General features: G+C 40.0%; 1 protein-coding gene across 9 annotated transcripts in view; it reads right to left on the bottom strand.

Moving 5' to 3' along the window:
• TP53BP2 (tumor protein p53 binding protein 2) overlaps window positions 1-16,568 on the bottom strand; it is a 67,791-nt gene that overhangs the window by 7,931 nt on the left and 43,292 nt on the right. For 6 of the 9 annotated variants that reach the window (XM_086345190.1, XM_086345191.1, XM_086345189.1 and 3 more), the window contains 11 exons: window positions 15,051-15,225; window positions 14,315-14,496; window positions 13,789-13,953; window positions 13,175-13,403; window positions 11,356-11,466; window positions 10,890-11,038; window positions 9,650-10,115; window positions 7,319-8,094; window positions 4,195-4,332; window positions 3,370-3,503; window positions 716-882 (listed from right to left, as the gene is read on the bottom strand). In XM_086345190.1, coding sequence (XP_086201316.1) covers window positions 716-882; window positions 3,370-3,503; window positions 4,195-4,332; window positions 7,319-8,094; window positions 9,650-10,115; window positions 10,890-11,038; window positions 11,356-11,466; window positions 13,175-13,403; window positions 13,789-13,953; window positions 14,315-14,496; window positions 15,051-15,225 — 2,692 coding nt within the window. The remainder of the gene's footprint in view (window positions 1-715; window positions 883-3,369; window positions 3,504-4,194; window positions 4,333-7,318; window positions 8,095-9,649; window positions 10,116-10,889; window positions 11,039-11,355; window positions 11,467-13,174; window positions 13,404-13,788; window positions 13,954-14,314; window positions 14,497-15,050; window positions 15,226-16,568) is intronic. The other 3 variants (XM_086345196.1, XM_086345197.1, XM_086345198.1) reach the window with 1 other exon arrangement.

Raw genomic sequence — 16,568 nt, 5'->3', positions numbered from 1 at the left:
ACAATGCATTTCTCTTGCTCATCTTAGAAGCGGGGAGGAGAGTTCTGTGTACTTATGCGCAAAGATACAGCAAGATACAGCATCATTTGCCAAGTACTGAGGTCTTACTAGAGGATCTTTTGATGGTCAAAAGCTATTAATCCTGCTAGATGCAATGCTGCATCACTGTCTTTTGTTGGTAAAGATGTCCCGGACAATAGCTGCTTCTAGACACACACACACACACACAAAAGCTGCATTCACATTTGAGATCAAGGCTGCCCTATTTTCAATGCCTAGGACAATGTATCAACACAAAATGCTTTCTCAAATAATAAGTGAAAGTCGTTCAGTCGTGTCTGACTCTGCGACCCCATGGACTACATAGTCCATGGAATTCTCCAGGCCAGAATACTGGAGCGGGTAGCCTTTCCCTTCTCCAGGGGATCTTCCCAACCCAGGGATCAAACCCAGGTTTCCCGCATTGCAGACGGATTCTTTACCAGCTGAGCCACAAGGGAAGGCCAAGAATACTGAAGTGGGTAGCCTATCCCTTCTCCAGCAGATCTTCCTAACCCAGGAACCAAACCAGGGTCTCCTGCATTGCAGGCGGATTCCTTACCAACTGAGCTATCAGGGAACCCCCAAATAATAAGAACACTTATCAAATGACACCCTAGAGATACAGGATACACGAATGCAGTAATCAATACAGGTGTATCTAGTTGCTCCATACCATACAGAAATTGCGAGCATTGGGTGTAGCCTTCTTCCATCTCCTCGCACTTATCGGCAGCCGTCTGCATATCACTGTAGGTCATGGCAAACACAGCGGCTCCTGACTCCACCAAGAACTTACACACCTGGACGTTGTTACAGGAGGCAGCACAGTGCAGCGGGGTCCTGTGGAGAAGGACACAGCAAGGGCTAGAGACGGCTTCCCAAACTGAATGACAATTGCTATGACAGAGTATCTGAAAAGAGAGTTCTCAAGTCTGTCATCTACCAAGCCCCTCCTGAAAACCTTTCACACCGATTTTTGAAAATCAGTTAAACACAGATATCTGAGCCCATCTGAGAATTACAGAGCCACGCAGGTAAATGTCAGGGTGCTGGACTACACCAGGGCCAGGGCAGCCCAGCAGGCGAGAGGAATCAAGCACAGGAGTGAAAGGACATGGAAGGGTCTGATCATCTAAAGCAGGATAAAATGTATTTAGTTCACGCTCTGGAGCATCCAGTCTAATTATTCCTGCCACAGTGGAGGTTATAATTCTTTAAATAACAGGCCTTTTCTCAAAACATGCACCTTTAAAGATCCCTTTTGAAGGAACTAAATTGCACCTAAATAACTCCCTTCATCCAACACTTAAAATCCTTACTGAAACTTAATTGGGAAAAAAAAAAATGCCAATTCAATCTGGATCAGAAAAAATGACTGTAAAATACACATCTCAATCTATGGTGAGCAGACACTTCTGAATACCATGACAGAGAATCTTCCCTAGCATCTCAAATGTTTTGTAATGTTTTATAAATGACTCCAGATTCATAGTAAAGGTGGTGGAAGAGTCAGGACCCCTGCTCAAACTCAGAAGACAGGCTTGAGGACAGTAATCAGGCCCTGAAGTACATGAGATTTCACTTCTTTACCCTCTTCTCTCCTCCCCTCGTCATTTTATTCCCTTTGGGTCTTTCAGAATAGAAATTTATTTCCTATCACCCATCCCAAACACTGAGTTCAATAGTTTGGTGACTATTACTGTAGATTTTTGAACTGCATGGCTTTTTTAATAGTGAACAATTATACATAATCTAAACTCCCAATATTAGGAAAACAAAGGCATTATGACACCTTAAGAATTTGTTTTGCTTATGGTATAAAGTTAAACTAAAAAAGTAGGCATAAAAAAGACAAATACTACATGTTATCACTTATATGCAGAATCTAAAAAATAAAACAAACAAATGAATACAAGAAAACATGGAGACTCACAGATATAGAGAACAAACTAGCAGTTACCAGTGAGGAGAGTGCAGCAAGGAAGACAGCAAGACAGGGATAAGGGACTCAGACAAACTACTATGTATAAAATAAATATACTACAGCACAGGAAACAGAGCCAATATTTTAAAAATAACTAAGCAGAGTATAATCTATAAAACCTTTGAATCCCTATGCTATACACCTGAAACTAATATAGTATTGTAACTCAACTATATCTCAATTAAAAAAAAAAAAACTCCACTGAGAGCTAAACTAAAAAAACAAAAAGACATAAAAAGCTATATATATACACACATTCACAAATGAGCTTGAAGGAAGTATATTAAAATACTGATGGTGGGGTGCACATGGCTTGTTTTCCTCATTTCTCTATTTTTGCATGTTTCCGTATTCGGCTCATATTTTACACATATTAATTTTTTAAAACTGCAACCAAAATGCTTCTCAGAGTATCATTTATAACAAAACAAAAAATTGGAAAAACAGTCTAAATGTTTAACAAGAAGGAGACAGCCACAGTAAACAAGTCACAGCCAAGTGAGGAGAACCCATGCATCTGGGGGTCTGAATTTATGTGTATACATGTAAATTTTATATCACAATTATTTCCACATCAAGAGAAAAAACAGTCTATAAAATTAAAATACTTGAGTAACCATGGTGTGATTTACAACTTAAAAAAATTTCCCATATAGAAAGAAGTAGATTTTTGGTATTTTTCCCCCCAAAAAAGCATATCATAATTTAAAATTTTATTTTTTCAAAAAATTAAATACAAAATTTAGTATCCATTCAGTTATCCTGGTAACTACAGTTATCAGGAGTAACAGTAACTTATTTGGGCCTTTGACATTATTAGATAATAATAATGTATTATCTTATAAACAATAATATTTATCATTTGCAATAGTATCTCCTGGGATTATCCACAAACCAGTTCCACAAAATGTTCCATGAAAAATGGATTCCACAGTCAAAAATATTTGGGAAAGGTTATAAATTATTCAATACGCTCCCTCTTAAGAGACATATGGTAGTTTCAGGGAGGTGGAAGGAACCTGCTTAAATCAGCATTTCTCAGATCTGCAGAAACATGCCAGTGAACTGTATACCACCTTGGGACATTTCTTATTTTTATTAGTTAACTACTAAACTTCTAAAACTCCATCTGCTTCCAGAATGGGAGTGAGAGGACTGTTAACACGAGGACATATTAATTCCCTGAAAGTGTCTCCCACGTCTCCCCTTTTAGATTATAAATAGCGTGAGGACACGCACTGACATACTTCTTTGCCTTCCAGAAGCACCTACAACACCGTTCCTCTGCTGCCTACACAGCAGATACAACTGAAGCCAGAATGGAGTTTAAAAGAAAGTCTTACCATCCATCACTGTCAGCAGCATTGACGTTTACACCAAACTGCACCAGGAATTTCACAATTTCAGTGTGACCTGCACACACAGCGTTGTGAAGAGCTGTAATACCTTCATCATTAGGCAGGCTTGGGTCATCAACCTATAACGTCAATAAGAAGGCCGACTGTTACTCAAATTTCTTGTTGCCCAAATGATCAAACATTAGCTGGCTCTTTAGGATTAAGAGAACTGAAAGAAACTCTTGTAGTAATTTTTTTTTTTTTAAGAAAATCATAATTAAAACCTACAGAAGCCAAAAAAACTGTACCAAGAACAGTTCTAGAAGCAAGATAGACATTAAGTAGGCACTCACTATAAAAAGGTTTTTTAAAAACTGAAAAAGTCCCAGAAACTATAACCTTACAGTCATTTTTGTTTATTTATCCTCCAACTTCCCACCACAAATTAGTGTCTAAGCAGAAGTCACATTTGCCATAAAGAGGAAGAAAGGTCAAACTAAAAATATTTTAAATAGCAGGCTTCTGAAAAGTAGGGACCACAATTGAAACCACTGCAGAGTACAAATCCATACATGAACAATTTTTAAAGGAGGGTCATGATCTCCCTGGGAAAGCAAAGTAACCCCAGAGAAAACTGAACGTCCACATTATTGAAACTGTTACAGCCACACTCTTAAAACAGAGAAGCTGGTTGTGGAGCATGCTCAAAAGTTCCTCTCAACAAACCCAACTCCCAAAAGAGAAAACAATGTAAATTACAGTAGCTTTCTGATCAGAGCTTTAAAACAAAACACAAGGTCATATTTATGAAATTAACTAATTCAATCATACCTCATAAATAATTCTCTGTACAAGGTCAAATTCTCCCTCCAAAGAGGAATCTAGAAGCAAAGCAAGAGGGTTGAATTTCACCCTCATTCCATGTGCAATCCGCTCGGAACCAGTTTTACGCAAGTTTGTCCTTTTGCCCTGCAGAAGAAACACAGGGAAGATTTAGGAGACCAAAAAACAACAAAAAGGAGAGGAATAACATCTCAGCTGAGTTAGTAAAAAGAACTTTAAAAAATATATATTTAGCACATTTTATTAAAGTGTAACATTATATTATAAAGTATATAAATCATAATACATAGCTTAATATTTATATATGCATGTAACAGAGTGGAAAGAACTTAACTCTTTAAAACTTAGTGAAATCACATTTGGGTAACACTGGGCTAAGAGTAAAATCTGTAAAGCAGATTGGATTATTTGTCAAGGATCAAAATTAGCCAAGACTGGTCTTTAAATTACCTAATATAGTAGAACAAACCCCACATGATTAACCTGAGCAAGAGCACAAACTCTAAATTGTGATAGCTGACATGTATTGAATGATTATTCTTTTATTCTTCACGAAAACTCTATTATCCTGTTTTACAGATAAGGAAATTGAGGCACACAGCCTGTAAACATCAGTCAGAGACGGAATCAAATCCGAGTAATCAGGCTTCTTCAAAACACTTTCTTTTAATCATTTCACAACATAAAGCCTCTTGTGGGGTTGGAGGGGAAAGTATATTGTAAGGAAAAATATAAAGATCAGTCTGACTTAGATAAACCAGGGAAGAATCCTACCAGTCTTAAAATGCTATCACTATTTTATATTTGAAAATTTAACTGTATTCCAAGATACGTGAATAAATTAATCAAGTCCTCTCTACATTTTAATACATCAGGCTTAAAAAAATTAGGCAACCAGACCTAACATTCTCCCTAAGGTAGGTTTCTTAAACACAACCAACAGAGTAGAAACATTTCCTAGGGTATGATATACCACACTTCTTTCTTTTATTTCAGATATGGAAACTACTGAGTTTTGAAAAACATTAAGTGGCAATCAATATATTTCACAAATGTGCAATGGCTAAAATGCTGTCTCTTGAAAAAAAAGAAATGTAAATATTACATGGCAGCGATAATTCAACTCATAAATAATACAGTCATATCCACTTTCAAACAAAAGTACAAAATAGAGGCTCCTACTTAACACGAGCTAAGAAGGAAAAACTTTATAAATCACTTTCCTAGGAAGAGAATGACAGAATCTTGCTTGTTTAACACTAAGAGAATCATGCCTCAGAACTTAGAAGCACGAATTTGTTAAAAAAAAAAAAAAGTTTTAAGTTCTATTTTAAAACATTTCCCCTTACAATTCAATGTTCACTGTCTAAAACTTTTAAACAAATGTTGACTGTAAACTAGTAGCTAAAGCTACTTTGGATAATCATTATTTTTGAATACTACCACATCTAAAGATGTAATAAGGGATCAAATGTATAAAGCACTTAAAAAAAAGAAGCTTTAGCAATATTTATTTATTTAAAATTTTTTAGCCACGTGGCATGTGGGACCCTAGTTCCCCAACAAGGGATCAAAAACCCATGCCTCTTGTATGGACGCGAGGCGTCTTAACCACTTGATTGCCAGGAAAGTACCTAGAGCGGTTTTTTAGAAATCCTTATAATATACTATGTTGCTTTGCCCAGGTTTTAAAAATTGATAGCTTGCATTCCTACTGAAATAAAATTGACTTCAAATTAAACTCTGAAAAAACCGACTTTAAAGACATTCTCAGGTTTTGATCTTCTCACTACTTCAAAGAGGCATAATAAACTCCCAAAGAAAAGCTTAATATTTGGAAGGAGTCTGGGAGACATGCCCAAGTCAAAACATACAAAGCTTTAGAATAGCTTCATGTCATCTAAAATGTATGGGATGCGCAAAAGCAGATCTAAGAGGGAGCTTTACACACTTACCCCAGGAAACAAGAAAAACCTCAAATAAACAACCTAATCTTATATTTAATGCAACTAGAGAAAGAAGAACAAAGAAAACCCTATGTCAGCAGAAGGAATCACAAAGATTAGAGGAGAAACAAATGAAATAGAGACAAAAGAAACAACAGAAACAATGAATGAAACCAAAAGCTGGTTCTTCGAAAAGGTAAAATCGATAAACCTTTAGCCAGACTCATCCAGAAAAAAGGGAGAGGGCGCAAATCAATAGAATTAGAAACGAAAGACGGAAGTTACCACTGACACCACAGAAATACCAAGGACCTTAAGAGACTACTACAAACAATTCATGCCAATAATATGGACAACCTGGAAGAAATGGACAAATTCTTAGAAAGGTACGATCTTCCAAGGCTGAACCAGGAAGAAATAGAAAATATGAACAGACCAATTACAATTGCTGAAACAGAATAACTTAATGTCAGAGCACAAGGAAACCTAAGGGATCACTATGATACCCGGAGACTTCAAACCAGGCCGAAGGTGAGGATGAGGCTAAAGATTGTATACCCCACTCTCTCCTACACCCCAATTCAAGCAGAACCCAATTCTTCCAGAACCATTACAATTTTATCGATGTCAGAAGTTTGAGGTTCCATCTAAATATGACACTGAAAAATCTGAAAATAAATTTCAATGCTTTCAAAAGTAAAATTTGAAAGAGTGATGTCAACAAGAAGTTAAACCATCTGCCTTATTTCACAGAGCTAAACTAATGATCAAAAGTTCCAAATGCAGTCTTTTCATTCCCAGTGTTGCTTCCCTAATATGCATACAACACCAGCTACAGAAGAAACAGCAGACGTGGTATTTATAGGTCTAAGAACAAAACTTTTGTTTCCTCCATAAAGAAAGGGGGTCTTCCTAAAAAGTGAAAATGTTCATGATACTGAATATACTGCATTTTGATAACATTTGTAAGACCCACTCTGTGCCAAGAGAATTGCAAAATAAAAGGGAAGCTGTGGAAGACATTTGTTATAATCAGCAGTTTAAACACAGATCTTCATTTGTGAATGGCCGTAAGTACTCACTGGTGTTTTGCTGAGTTGTGACCATCAGCCACCGAGAAGGCTGTGACAAGATAAAAGCTTTCTGCGATGAAAGGTTTTACTTACAGGAGGCAGAGAAACTTGCCCGGTGATCTCAGGTGGACGCAAGCTCACAGAGTCTTCTCCCGGGCCTTCTGGTTCCCCAGATGGGTATGGCGGGGGTGGGTAGGGGGGGTACTCCTCCAGGTACACTTCCAGCAGAGGGGGAGCCTCTGGGTTTGGTTCTTCCACGCTGTTCTGGAAATTCGGGCTGCTGTCTGGGACTCCTTCAGGCACATACTCGAGGCCTGTAGAAGGAGCTGGCGCGTCATTGCTCTCTGTACTGGCGCTCCCGGCCTCCTCCGGGGACACCGGCTCAGGAACCAGAGGGACCACCTCCTTCTCTGGCTCCACAGGCAAATATGGATTCTGAATCTCCAGCGGGCTTTCCGGGCTGGCAGTCCCAGAAGCAGACTTGGATGGGTAGGCTGGGACAGAAATGGTCTCCATGGCGGCGATGGTGGTCCTCTGATACAGAAGTTTCTGAATATTCGGCCCATTAGGACCCTCGGGTTCTGTAATAGAGCTGCGTTTCTTTAACGGCCGTGGGGCGTTCGACAGTTTCTTTCGTAGGGCTTCCAGGTCAGCATCACTCTGGTTTCGGTAAGGATTAGAAAGGAAAGGCAGTAATTTGGTCGGGCTGAGCGGCCGAGGAATCCTTTCATTTTCGTGGGTCTCCTGAACTGAAGAAACAGGCTCTGTTTCAGGTTCTGGGCTGCCAGATTTGCCCTGGTTATTGGAATAAACGTTCTCTGGGAGCTGCTGTTGGTTCTGAGCAGCAGCAATCACAGGCTTCCCATACACTAATTGGAATTGGGGGGAAAAAAAGGCCTTGATTAATATTAAACAAAACTAGCAAATAACAGACAGAAGTAACAATAATTAAAGCCTCTTTTAATTTCATAGTTATTACATAAATACCCTTCAATACAACTAATTTTTTAAAATAATAAACAGAGCAAGGTTTCCACCACTGCATAATACATATAGGTTAAATCAAAACCCTCACTGATTGTAAACAGGCCCATTATTTTACGTATCAATAAGAAAACGCTGCCGAGTACAGTTGTAAGAAATCACTTACATAGCATCCACATTTAAATTGTTTAAATGTGAAATACATAAATAAATAAAATGTCAAACTGTGAAAAAGATTTAGAATCAATGAAAACTGGTAATCCTTTCATGTGTCCAAATTAAAACTAAACATGCGTGATCCCATCTTTTAGTTTTCAAAAGTAAGTCAATGTGAGAAATCATCTGGCTCACAAAATTATTAATAACCACCTATATTTACCAAAACTAGTCCCCTTAGACATTCTATCACCATTGTCTAATTCCCAAATTATTATATGAGCAGTTCACACCAAATACTCATGAAAAGAGAAAGATGAAGTATGCATACAAATTCTCTGCTGTGTAATTAGTTCCATGACATCTGGGGCCACAGCTACATGCTTATTTCATAACTAGAAAGCCTTTTCATTCATTTAAAACTTATTGAATTGTATTCTAGTCCCGTAAAGTAATGACTCTTAAAAAGGACCCAACAAATGACCAGACCATGTACATTTAACACAAAGTAATCTTTTGATGTTTTATATATAAGTAGTAGCTGTGTCCTCATTAGAACAACTTAAAATATAGTAGAGAGCATTAAAAAAAAAAAAAAAAAGCCATTCACAGAGGCAGCTGTCCAATCCTCTATGCCCCAAGAATGTCTGGTCAGACCTCGAGGGAAGACACAGCCTTCTGCACGGTAATTACCCACAGGCACTCTTCCCCCCTCACCAAGGGGCTTGTCCGTGAACAGGAAATAAACACGTGGGAAATTCAACACAGGAGGTGATGTCATCCCTACAGGTTTTACTTATCTATTTCATTCATTTCATTTTACTCATATTTTATCTACCTATCATTTTCAGCTACCACAACAGCTGGCATTTAGCACAAACTCCTTTAAACTCTCCATGTAGAACAGGAAAAAAGTGAAAGTGAAGTCAGTCGCTCAGTTGTGTCTGATTCTTTGCCATCCCATGGACTGTAACCCACCAGGCTCCCCTGTCCATGGGGATTCTCCAGGCCAGAATACTGGAGTGGGTAGCCATTCCCTTCTCCAGGGGATCTTCCCAACCCAGGGATCAAACCCAGGGTCTCCTGCTTTGCAGGCAGATTCTGTACCATCTGAGCCACCAGGGAAGCCCTATGCAGAACAGAAGCCATACTGAAATAAAACTCTTAGGACAAAAGCATCAGTCAAAGCAGGTACAAGTCACCGTCCTGTTTACAGAGAGAGGGCAGCTCCAGTGAAGGACAGAAACACATTCACGCAGGTGAAGATGAGACCCAGAATCTTACCGCTTGGAAAGTGGGGCGCTCGGGGATGGGGCTTGGTCAGCGCGCTCTGCACGGCCTGTTGGAAGTTTTTCCCGGGAGCCTGGTGCTGTGTGTACATGGAGTATATGGAGCTGGCGGCCACCGTCTGGGGTTTTCTGAAGGGTGGAAGGAGGGCGTCCTTGGAAGGCTGAGGCGTGAAGGGTCGGACAGCGGCAGCAGGGGGACTCTCTTGCTTAGAACCTGGAGGAAGGGTCTGGTCTGCTGGGCCCACTGAAGGCCCGCCGGGGGCCAGCAGGCCCCTCTGCTGCTGCACGGTGGGTTTGGGTTTACCTCCCATGGATGCAACAGCTGCTGACAACTGCGGAGCAGTTCCATCTGGCTTCATGTCGGATGGTGACTGGTTAGTTTGTCCGAAATAAGGCAAATTTATCTGTTTTGGTTTTGATGGGACAGGAGGTGGTACCTTAGCCACATTTTTATTTGCAGCCTGTAAATATACACACACATATCCAGTTAAAATACTGTGTAACTGGGTACATGGAATGTTCTAGATAACCTAAGTTTTACAAGTGTCAATATAGACTGAAAAGATTAGCTCTACATTGAAAGGTCATTAAAAAGTTTTAAATCTCTGAGTTTAATCACATGTAAAAGGACCTTCAGTAATGCAATACAATTCCTATACCCGGTACGACTTCCTCCAAGTTACCCCTTCCTACTGGGACAACTGTTTAAGTGTCCACTTGAAAACCTTTTAATTGCCATTTTACATATTCACAGATGGCACCAATAACTGAAAACCATTCCTGTTCAATGGAACTTCATGCAATCTGGGCCGTGTTGTAAAAAGAAAAGAAAAAAAAAACAAAACTCCTAACTGGATCACACAGCCACAGTCTGGTTGTCAAAGGTTGGGATTCTAACAGTTATGGAAGATTTACCGTCAAATTGCTTGATACTGCCTTAACCCCAAATTTTGAAGAGACAATGTAACTAAGCAGTGTGAACATGATGTTCTTTAATGCACTTGTATTTTCTAGAGAGTCGCACAAAATAATACCCACAAGCCAGTCAGTCATGCTCCTCCTGTATGATGGGAGACCACAAACACACTTAAGTAACAGAACTGAAAATAACAGAATGCAGTTATATTTTCTAATCTTCCAGATTTTCTTTATTCTCCCTCACATTAATACTTTCTCTTTTGAAAAATGCACAAAGAATTACTATTAAATGTTAAAACTGGGACATCCTCACATACCTGAGCATCCCGCAAGATGTCTTCACTGCTCTGGTTCTTCCTCAGGGTACCAAAGGCAGGTGGGGCGGCAGACTGGTCCACGGTGTCGAACATCGAAAAGGGACGCACTTTCTTCTCCTTCTCCCTCAACGGAACCTCTCCATCATCCACTGAAGACGACAGAAAAAAAAAAAATCATTCTAATAATCAAACTGCTTGTGATAAAAATTTCTTATTCACGTTACTCTCTCCACAATCTCTTTGAAATCCTATAGTCATTAAATGCTCTATTTTTAAATTAAGTCGATTAAGGAATAACCCCACACTACAATGCTAGTACCTTAATTCCCCTGCTAAAGGAAGATGTTCTAGAAATTAACACGGTCCCTGGTTTTAACACACTAGAAAGTAGCAATCTAAAAAAGAATACTTAGAGCCCTCAGACAGCCAAAAGAGGATACTCAGGAACAGCACAAGTAAACCTCACCTTGGTCTGGAACATTCCCAGAGCTTTTAGACACAGAGGCAGAGGCTTGGCTAGAGAAAAGATCTGCATTCGGAGGAGTCCAATCAGGGCCAAGGAGATGGATTTTAGAGCCTAGAACACAGAAAAGTAGCTGCAATAACCCGGGATGCTAAGGAGATTTTTAAAGGTTCCCTTTGCTGCTAAGACATTTAATCCCGTGAAAGTGAAAGTTGCTCAGTTGTACCTGACCCTTTGCGACCCCGTGGACTATACATACATAGTCCATGGAATTCTCCAGGCCAGAATACTAGAGTGCCTTTCCCTTCTCCAGGGGATCTTCCCAAACCCAGGGATCAAACCCAGGGCTCCCGCATTTTAGGCAGATTCTTCACCAGCTGAGCCACAAGGAAAGCACTTTATCTCTAAAAATCGGTTTAAATATCAGACTCACAACAAGCCCAGTAAACTTACTTAGAAACATCAGATTTTATACTTGTATTAACAATGTAAGAGTGTTCTCATTTACTTAAAATAATCACGATCAACACAAAGTCTGCCTGAAGCAGCAAGGACACGACTTCTCACAGGGTAAGGAAACATCACCATCACACCCAGAAAACGACTTCCAATTCATCAAACCAAGGCCTCGCTGGTGTGTCTTACGTAACGGCCACGAGTGATGTATGCACAACAAAAGCAGAAACGCGGGCTTTCAGCCCGTGACTCTGACCACAGCCTTGGATAAATCAAAATATTCAAGTGTTTTCTACACTGGCATTTAAGTTTCAAAGCCGCAGCTTTTCTTTCACAGAAGTAACTCTTTCTGCAATAAAACCCAGACTACATAGCACTACTGCGTCACAGTGGTAATTGCAGCAATAATAAATAATTTTAAAGTTAGCTATTATTTACACATGATAGTGGCTAGGGAAAAGACACAATTCTATTTTTTTCTCCTGAATAATAAGCTCATTAAAGGATACTTTCACCCAGCTTTTGCTACAACTCTCCTTTCATTTCCTCCTCTTACTAATATAACACTCTGGCGTGCACCCCACCCTCCAAAATATCTGAGGACTACACACAGAAAGCAAAGGTCACTAACACAAGCAGCCTCTATTACCTTCACTTTTTTTAAAAATTTGTTATTTTTTTTATAATTGAAGGATAATTGCTTTACAGAATTTTGTTGTCTTCTGTCAAACCTCAACATGAATCAGCCACAGGTATACAATATCCTCTCCCTTTTGAACCTCCCTCCTTTTATCTTCACTTTTATCTCCCAGTGTTTCCTTTTATTCTAAACATTATCCGTAGGCAAATTCTCATGCAGAAGCACATACGGATAGAAAACACCAACCATCAACGGAGTGGACCCGCCACCTCAGTCTGCACAGATGACGCCACTAACACATATCTGGCCTTTTTACACAACAGGGAAGGTTCTCAAGCTGTTAACATCAGATCAAAATTTCTTTATTAATGAGAAGAAATTCAAACCAATGTTTAGGTTTTCAAAAAACCTGATGTTTTATTTCATTTCCTGAGCAGAACTATATCATTGAGCGTTAAGAAAATTATCATTTCTTAACCCCAAAGAACACAAGGAGGTTTTTAGAATTTCAACAGGAACAAGGAATAAATAGGAAGACACCTTTAAAACTCAAAATTTGGCGGGGGGAAAAAAAATCTAAATTAAAAAAAAAAACTTGCTGTGAAGCACAAATAAAAGAAAGGTATACCAAAATAAATAAATCAATAAAACTCAAACTTGAGGGAAAATCACAGTGAGGAGGGGAACAGCCAGGCCATGGAAGGACTAGGAAGTGCCTGATTTTACCTTTTGCTTGCGAGGCGGCCCCAGATCTCATGTTGGGCAGCGTCTGGACTTTCATGGGCCCCTCGGAAGCCTGCGTGGCCCCGGGCCCATCGGGCAGGGCTGGCTTCACCAGAAGTTCAGGCCGTGACGGGATCCGGGGCATAGTCGACGACTGGATATAGGGACCAACTGCCGCCACGCGACTCTGCCCCGATGCCCCCGGCTGGGGCACGTGTCCATCAGATGAGACCTTATTCGGAGAAAGCACAGGGCCTTTAGTATTCCAAGTCAGACCGGATCCAACTCAGAAAAGCCTGTGACACCATGATAATTTCAACTGCTAAAATCCAGCACTTTCAGGATCTAGCCATTGAGTGTACCAGAAACATCCCCCGACAAAAACACCCCTGGGTGAAGTCTCACCCACACTTCATTACAAGAATTAGAAAGAAGAGCAGAGCTACAGAGGGGATTATATTAAAAGTACAAGAAGAGTGGACTCTCTTTCAAGGAGCCACAAGGTCCTGTCTCTTTTCCAAGGATGTGCCCAGCAGTGTTTCTGAAATATGCAAGCACTGACCTCACTGGGATGGTCACTGTCCCCTCCTCCTGGCCCTGGCCAACCGCGCACTTACTGGAAGGTTCTCTTTCTGCTGCAGGGCCGCCTTCTTCTTCCACAGCCGGTCCCTGAGCTCATTAACACGCTTGTCCATCACCGCCACTTCTGAATTGCGCTTATTCAAACACTCCCTTTGTTGTTGCAGCTTGGCATTCTGCTCCTGGTTCAGTTTGTTTCTTAACTGAATAAAATTAGGGGAGAAAAAGGTAGCCAAGGAGTAGGCAGAAAAATTTCTCAAACAGATAATCACACGGTTCACTATTATATAATTTCTAAAAATGTAAGGTCCCTACACACTTCTCATCTCATGGTTTAAAATGAAGTGTTAGACCACCGGCTGTGGTCACAATGAACACCTCAAGTTTCCTGTTTGAGGTACCATAAAGTTTATTCTGGATTCTGTGGAGTTTAGGTCTTCCTCCCTGTCCCCACCCCTTTAAGGAAAAGAGGTGGAAATCCAGGACTTCCTGCCCTGTATGTGGACAACGCTGTGGTGCTGGAGATGAGGTGCCACCGAAATGTCACAAGAGGCCACCATTTACCTGAAGCTCCTTGTAGAGCCGATCAAGCTCAGCCACCGCGGACTGGTTGTCATGGTGACCGTCAATCCTGCCGTTCTTCAGCATCTCCAGTTGTCTTGTAAGTTCCTCTACTTTTGACACAGCCAGAACAAGCTCCCTCTGCTTTTGCTGGAACAAACTATTCATCTGTTCAATTTCCTCCACTAAAGTAAGAACGAGAAAAGCAACAATTGTTGAAAAGAAAAATGAGAAGGGATCGCTTCCCAGGTAACCTAAGATGTACCATAAACTTCCTCATAAAAAGCAAAGAAAATTTTCAGAAATGTCCTAGAACCAACCAATTCCTATATAATCAACTGAAGTCAACAAAGACATCTATAAACCAAATCACTAAAGTTTTAATTAAAATGGCATTATAATCGATGGAGCTATTAATATGAATAAAAATCCTTGCCTTCATTGAACCTTCAGTCAAAAAACTATTTAGAGAGAGAAAAAAAAAAAAAATACTCTATATTCCAAAAAAGAACCTTGTCTAAAACATTCAATAGCTGAATTCAACTCAGGGGAACCAGCAGCTTCGAAACTGCAGTGAATTATACTTTTCCCCAAAAATCCTTTTAAAGTGACCTACATACAAAGTCTCATCTTAGTCCTCTTACTACAAATTTATACAAACTTCCTACACCAGTGTTTTTCTATACTCAAACAGTCTGTGGCATTTAGCACTGACATAAACTGACTGGGAGCAACTTACCAAGTTTCCCATTGCTTAGCCTCTTCTGTTCCACGTGGCCTTTAAGCGCTCTCACTTTTTTTAGCTTCGCTTCCTGATTCTCAGCTATTTCTTTGAGCCTCTTAAGCTTTTCTTGTTCAGCCGCTTGTTGCTGTTGACGCTGATCTTGCTGTTTCAGAAACTTCAAGCGCTGTTCCTAAAGATATAAGCCATCATCAGACATGTCATTTTAAACAGCAGACCACTAACCTACAATCACCCTGAGATGCCCAGACTGACGTGCATCTGTGGCATTGCTCCAGTCTTACCATCTGTCCTCACGCTGCCATCAGAACCACCTGGGGCGTTTGTGAAAAACAGACACTCCTGAGCTCTACCCTAGGATCTACTTAAGGCGGTAAGATCCAGGAATCAGTACTGTTATCCAAGTGGTCCTTTTGCAGCGAGCAAGCAGTGATCTGTGAACTAGTTTTCATGAGCTGCAGCCATTAATATTAAGAAGGAGCTCATGCAGAGATGGGAGGCGGTAAAAGAAAGCTATTAAATGACACACTTTGAAGTTAAATTTGGATTCAGACTCAAGCCCTGCCACTTATTAGCTATGAGACTTTGGGGCAAATTATATAACCTCACTGAGTCCACAAGTCTGTGTCTTCACCTATAAAATGAGATGATCACTAGTCCCTCCAGGGCTGCAGTGAGGAATCAATGCAACGTGTAGTGGAAATCTCTGTGACCAGCATCTTACACAGTTAGGGCACACTCGGCACGCTTAGAAAAGAGCCAAAGAACTACTTTCTAAAGAATGCCTTTAGGAAACTGCAATTACGCAACTTACAATTTTATTTCTATTATATCTAAAATTTCAACTGAGGAAAACAGAGCCACACAATTTATACTCAAGGGTAAACTTCTCAGATTTGTATGGCTAACACATACAAGGACACAGACAGTTTCAAAATAAGACCTTGATTTTAAAGATTTATGCTGTTAACAATTGAATTTTTTATTTGAATTCATGTCCTTGCTACTCAAGGAATGCTGCATCAGCACCGCATGGGATCGCATTAGAAATGTAAAATGTCAGACCCGCAACCCACACCTACTGAATCAGAACATGCATTTTTAACAAAACCCCTAGGTGATTCATACGCACATTAAAGTATGAGAAGCAACAATACACAGGATTTTGAAAAAGCTGGTGTCTAGCATCAAAAGTAGAAAAGGATGCATAGGTACATTTGGTGCCACTAACCCTCTGATGTAAAAAAAACAGCTGTTAAATGCCTTTAAATATTGTGTTTTCTACTTGGGAACCATATGGAAAAGTTTAATTTGTAATTTCAATAAATATTTTAAGTGTTAAAAAAGAAAAGAAAAGGATGCATAGGAACCCTAAGAAGTATTACAGGGAAGCCACAGTGCATGCTGAGAATGAGGTTGAAGAATCCTTGGCCATCACTTCAAAGCGATGCTGGGGACCTTGCTACTCAAACTCTCAGGTGTCCACCCCAGCTTACAGACCCTCAAAGACTGGTA

Source organism: Bos grunniens, chromosome 16 (genome assembly GCF_055505025.1).
Source record: "Bos grunniens cultivar Pamir isolate PY7600 chromosome 16, Bosgru_T2T1.0, whole genome shotgun sequence".
NCBI lineage: Eukaryota > Metazoa > Chordata > Mammalia > Artiodactyla > Bovidae > Bos > Bos grunniens.
Note: the sequence above shows the minus strand (reverse complement) of the source record. Positions and strands in the feature narration are given on the sequence as shown.